Genomic DNA, 5,958 nt, shown 5'->3' with positions numbered 1-5,958 from the left:
TTTGTTTATTTTATTATTTTTGTTTCACTTTTAATTCTAAAAGGAATTTTTATTTTTATTTTTTAAATATAATTTCCTTTCAAGTTGGTTTATTGTTCTGTACAACACATGGGCTCCAGGACTAGTATCTATGAAAACGAAGCACAAGCCGAATTCTCACGCCGCCACCTCATCAAACAGAGCTCTCTCATTTTGTCATGTCGTCACTTACGTATTGGAGAAATTTTTTATGTTTAAATTATATGGTTTCCTTATATAATAAGAATCAATATATCTCAAGATTTTGTGTGTGTGAAATTCAACGTGTATATATATATATATATATATATCACAAAGATTCAAAATAAACAAAATAGTATGGTTGAAATATATATATATATATGGACTAGCAATATTAATTGTTCATTACTGCGATGACTTTTACACCCCCTTTTTTTTTTTACAATTTTACTCTTATCATGATGATAAATTTGGGTTAGTCTGATAGGACTTCCGCTTCGGGAGAATATAAGGATCAGATATTCAATATTCTAAAAAAGACAAAAAATAATATATTTTGAATATATATAGATTAGGTTCGTATACATGCACGTAATATTTATACTTCCTAATATGTTAAAAAGAATATTTCTGTTATTTTTCACTTTAATGTCCAAACTCGATTCTATAAATAAATCTAGAGTTTGGTTAATTATGTACCTTCAATTCAAAGCTTAATTACTCATAAAAAAAACAAGCATGCATATATTTTCTAGGGTTTAAAACCTTCTTTGCCCCGGTCAGTCTAGGTTTTCTTGCAAATTTTTAGAAAGAATGCAGAATCTCACCATGAGGATATTGTTTTGTGTGGTTTATGTAGTTGGACTTTATTTATATCGTGGGAATCTGAAATGCACTAAAAACACCTTCAGAACAAAATCAAGTCGATTAGCCACTAAATTCACCTGTATCTCCCCAAGAAAGAAGGTTAGGATGTTTGAAATCAGAGTAGCGGGAACCGGAATGAATATTACTTAAGAATACCCATTTTCTGAAATTAGATGTATACACATTTATGAGAACTGTTTTGAGTTGACATTTATAATGAAGCATAATATTTTTTTCCCCTTTATATTCACCATCAAACGTCCGAAAATCCAATAAACCATAACTAATTCAAATTCCATGTGAGTCGGTCCATTAATAGTAAAATTTTTCTAATCCAAGATCTTTTTTTTTTGGTCCCGTTGGTTATGGAGTATGTGTATACATCTACTTGCTACCTCCCTTCTGAAACAATGAAATGTATCCTCCTACAAGAACCGACTTCCTGTCCCATTCTTAGTTATCGTGCAACAACTAAAACAGTTATCAATCATAAGAGGTCAGAATTTCATCGGACTTCAGTTGGATAGAGTATTTGGGACAGAACAGGAACCAATATGTGACAGCTTTTTACTTCATACCTGCAATGTTTAAGCCTAATATGGAAAGATCATGTTGATATAATGTGAGCGACATCACATGAACTAATCAAACATCAAAACACAGCATACCAACATTAATCCATTAGCAAGGACAGATTTAGGAGAACACTGGCAACGTATTGTAAGGGCAGGTAGAACAACTAACCTCTTCCATTGTGGCAAATGATCTGCGGGTGTATGAGGGGGAGTTGCGGTAGCACCGGGTAGGCCATCATGAGCCAATTCAGAGGAAGTGAATTATTTACTTTTCGGATGAGAAGTGCAATGAATATTTTAGAACAGCTGAATATCAAAGACAAATCAGATGGTATGTTTGCCAAAATTAACGAACGTGTTTTCAAAATAACAGTGTAACATATATATTTTTTATCCTGCAGGTGAAGTATACATGTCTTTTATGTAACGTAAACCTATTTAATAGCAGCAGCCTCTCAAAAGGAGTCGGACTAAAACATAGGAAGAGGCAATTCGAGCATTTTCTAGAAACCAGACTGTTTATTTTCTGCTCTGGTAATTTCAATTTAACAGCTTTTCCTAGATGAAATTAACATGGCACATGATGTTAGAGGAATAGTCCGATATTTGATGCTTGTTCTTGGTTATCATTGTCTCACTTTCATGTTCATGCGTATTTCAGTATTCTATCCTATTTCTATAAACAAAAAATTCGACCTTTCATGTGGTAATCTCTGGTGCTCTTTCAAATGCTCTTAAGAGCCTCTTATTGTCAACAAGATGCAATCGACCTTTCATGTTGTCAAACTGCAAGTCATTCGTACCTGGAACTGTCAGTTTCTAGTGAGTGCATAAGGATCCCCAAACCCGGAAGCCATTGCAAAAACCTGGAGAGCCTACTTAAATAACCTATACTCTTGATTGTTCGGCAAAATATGCACCGGAATTTTCTTCTCCACAAAAGTGATTCTCCTTTTGTCCAATGGCCATCTATGCTATCAAATTTCAAGCATACTATATCTAGATATTGATTTTTATTTTATTTTGATTTAACGATTAATACATCCACGGGATTTTCTGAAATTCTTACCTGCAGACATTCTGCGGATTAGCACTTGCACCCAGCACGGCACTGGAGAATCCGATAGACCAAGAATTCTGCACAGGATGTCGACAACGACATCCTCCGGTACAGCCTCGAAGAGATCCTTGCCCCTTTTCGTGAAGAGATCCATTTCTGAATAGATAGAGGACAGCCAGAGGTTGCTGAGAAAGAGAGGAAGAGCGACTGACAGAGAGAGTAGAGCAGCTTTAAGGGGCTGTTTGTGTTATGAGGATTCCAGGAATCTTTCCAGATTACGCATGTATATAGGAGCCAACTATACATATATGTATGTATGTATATATGTGGTGTAGTTTTGCTATCTATACATACACCTTACATTTAATTTTCTCAATCCAAAATGAAAATTGGAATTTCCAAATCTCATATAATAATGTCAAGCAATAGTTGATTTCCTAAAGATGGTACTTTCTTTGTACGTTCGACTTCTCTGGACGATTAAGGAAATCACAGTGTAAGAACAAAGTCAGTAGAACAAATAGAGAATCTCTGCGACCGCCATCATTTTAGATTGTAATTCCAAAAGCTTGTCATTTAAGTAAGCACTCTCATATACAGATTCCTAATTTTTGTTCATTCCGGAAAAGGCTGATTTCAAAAAAGTTAACTTGGTCGGGTAGGTTCTTCGCGCTCATTAGCTCTTGATTGGAGCTCGCAGTCCGAATGTAGCATGCAAGACGAAGGGTCAAGCCTTCATATGTTACTTCCCCAAAAAAAAAAACAAAGAAAGAAAAAAGGCTTTCCTCTTGTTATAAATCTAAGCATAAATATATATATATATATATATATTTGTTTACAGATGATATAAATTCAATTTAGAAAACGAATCTAATCAGTGGTGAAGCTCAAGATCTGCTCCCAACCTCTCTATGGCTGGAATGACCATGTCAAAGTGCGAATCTTAAAGTTTGAATGGACTATCAATCCCTTTTCATTCTTTTCCTCCACTGTCCCTTTAATATGTAAAGTCTAATGGGAGGTTTATCTATTGAAACAAGATGGATGTTTCCTTCTTTGTGTGAGCATGAAGCCCTTGCAATCTTGACAATTTTAGCAGTCTTCTCAATTCACATGATTGAAAACCAATTAACAGGTACGCATTTTCAAGAGATTTGTTTGAACAAGATCACACCCACAAGGGAACAATCGCCGACCTATTGTTAATTTGGTATTTCTGGTAGAGAAGGGAACATAGAATGCGAAAACTTTGCAAACCCAAGAATGTACACAAGTCTCTAGAAACTCGATAACTTAAGCAATGTATTCGCGAGTGGACTGGACAAAGGAGTCGATCCGTTTCCTGATCTCGTCGGGGTTGGCGCCTACGAGCTTGTCCACGGGAGCACCGTTCTTCATCAGCAGGAATGTTGGCATCGCCTTCACCTCCATTCTGCTTGCAACTTCCTAAAACAATCAGAACGAGGAGTAATCAATCTCGTATTCTTCTACAAGAACAGAACCTCGTGTCCGATTCTTAGGTTACCGTGAAACAACTAAAGCAGTTACCAATCATAAGATATGAGGTCTGAATGTCATGCTGAGTTTCACTTGGAAAGACTATTTGGGACAATTCAGAAACCAATATGTGACAGCTTTCAACTTCATATCTGCAATATTTAAGCCTAATATATAAAGTTTATGTTGATATAGCGCCACGGACTCTAAATGAACTAATCAAACATCGAAACAAGCATAACAACATTAATCCATTGGCAAGGACAGAAAAAAGAGTATGGTCAATAGCACTTGATTGAACCAAACAGTTTACCATCTGTTCTATCCTATACAGGGGACTCGGAGATTGACTGAGGTGTTTCGGTCTCTTTACCTTGACATCATCAACATCGACCGTGAGGAACAGAACATCCTGGTAGCTCGAAGCAAGCTCCTCGAAGAAGGGGTTCATGGCCACGGAAGGTATGCACCACGATGCAGAGAAGTGGACCACAATCTGTCACACCAACACAAACATTAATTTCAATGTGAGTGATAGATTTGCCAAGAAAAAAAAGGTAAAACTCCATAAGAAGGCAGATTTCCAGTTCATGTATATCATCAGCACAAACAATCATCACCAATTGCAAACCCGAACCAAACCAACATGCCGATTGATCATCAGATAAGCAGAACCCGCAAACAAATGAATCTTTACTACTAACACTTTATATCTTGAATTACAAGAAATAATAACAGCCACTACCTGATTTGGCTTCTTGAAATGAAAAGGAAAACAGAGATTGACCCACATAGGATCCTCACACCCAGAATCCGATTTCCATCGGAAGTAGACACCTTTAATTAGTGGCAGAGAGCGACTGGCCAACGGATTGAATTGGAAAAGACGGGGGGGAAATCGATGCGGAGTAAAGGAGGAAAATTGGACTTACTGGGCAGCCTTCATTGACATAGGAATCCCATGTTTGGGCAGAGTCAACCTTCACGACCCTTGACTTGCTCTGCTGCTCTTCTGCACCCTCCATCTCAATCAAATCTTCGACGACCTTCTTCTTCTTCTTCTTCTTCTTCTTCTTCTTCGAGAACGAACCAGAAAGGCTATTGCAGCGTCAAGCCCAATAGCGAGAAGAGGATGGATATATGAAATCGGGAAGGAGACTGTGCCTCTGGGACCGACCCAATAATTTTGCGGACAAGATATAGATGAAACTGTCAATTTGGTACACGAGGTTTGCCCCAACATTCTACTCGATACATGAAAATAATTTGCTTTTGATTTGATACTTGAAGTTCTATTCCATCTATCAAAATGATCCGCATTAGACTCCCATGACCACGCTGCTTAACGTCGTTAAATCGAATCAAAACGATACCGTTTTTACACTAAAATAAAAAATCAATTTAGAACATTACGAGAATGAGAACTGCGGACGCACGAATTGAACCCTTAAATCGGAAAACACACAAAGTAAAAACACACCAGTCAAGTGCACCTTTCTTTATATGATTTAATTTCACGGTACACAACGATATTTTAAAATTTTTCACCACATAACACATATCGTTTTAATTTCACCAAATCGAGCAATATTTTGAAAAAATTTCACGTCATAGCACGAAACGCAATAATTCCACCATATGACATAAAATTTCAAAAAAATTTCATGTCATAAAACGACGTTAATTTTCCATCAATGACCTAACGGAGTTTTCTCCACTCTCTCTCTCTTTCTCTCTCAGACACACACAGAGATATATATATATATATATATATACACCGTTAGGTCATTAACAGAAAACTAATGTCGTGCTATGACATGAAATATTTTTGAAATTTCGTGTCATATGTTGAAATTATTGCGTTTCTTGCAGTGCCGTAAAAAATTTCAAAATATCAAGTGATTTGATTAAATTATAACAAAATGCACTACGTGCTGAAATTTTTCAAAATACCGTGAT

General features: G+C 36.5%; 1 protein-coding gene and 1 long non-coding RNA gene across 3 annotated transcripts; both read right to left on the bottom strand.

The window, feature by feature from the left end:
* Positions 1–988: 988 nt before the first annotated feature.
* Positions 989–2,740, bottom strand: LOC116208835. The gene is made up of 2 exons (XR_004157133.1): positions 2,512–2,740; positions 989–1,748 (listed from the first exon to the last, which is right to left on the bottom strand). It is a non-coding gene; the product is annotated as an uncharacterized LOC116208835 (long non-coding RNA).
* Positions 2,741–3,616: 876 nt separating this feature from the next.
* Positions 3,617–5,163, bottom strand: LOC116206891 (thioredoxin-like protein CXXS1). 2 transcript variants are annotated; one of them, XM_031539724.1, is made up of 3 exons: positions 4,932–5,163; positions 4,373–4,495; positions 3,617–3,948 (listed from the first exon to the last, which is right to left on the bottom strand). In XM_031539724.1, exons 1-3 carry the CDS (start codon positions 5,022–5,024, stop codon positions 3,796–3,798), a joined length of 369 nt encoding a protein of 122 aa, XP_031395584.1. In that variant the 5' UTR covers positions 5,025–5,163; the 3' UTR covers positions 3,617–3,795. The 2 variants fall into 2 exon arrangements, with proteins under 2 accessions (XP_031395584.1, XP_031395585.1); XM_031539725.1 differs by lacking the exon at positions 4,932–5,163 and adding an exon at positions 4,745–4,888.
* Positions 5,164–5,958: the final 795 nt, after the last annotated feature.

This window comes from Punica granatum, chromosome 5, assembly GCF_007655135.1.
Source record: "Punica granatum isolate Tunisia-2019 chromosome 5, ASM765513v2, whole genome shotgun sequence".
Lineage (NCBI taxonomy): Eukaryota > Viridiplantae > Streptophyta > Magnoliopsida > Myrtales > Lythraceae > Punica > Punica granatum.
This window is presented reverse-complemented; position numbering and strand designations above follow the sequence as displayed.

What these genes read in the sequence shown, in the direction of transcription:
- LOC116206891 (XM_031539724.1), bottom strand. Translation starts at nt 5,024, where the DNA reads ATGGAGGGTGCAGAAGAGCAGCAGAGCAAGTCAAGGGTCGTGAAGGTT. An exon ending in ATGTCAATGAAGGCTGCCCA is followed by an intron (nt 4,496 to 4,931) that starts GTAAGTCCAATT and finishes TTGGTGTGACAG; the next exon opens with ATTGTGGTCCACTTCTCTGC. An exon ending in TCGATGTTGATGATGTCAAG is followed by an intron (nt 3,949 to 4,372) that starts GTAAAGAGACCG and finishes TGATTGTTTTAG; the next exon opens with GAAGTTGCAAGCAGAATGGA.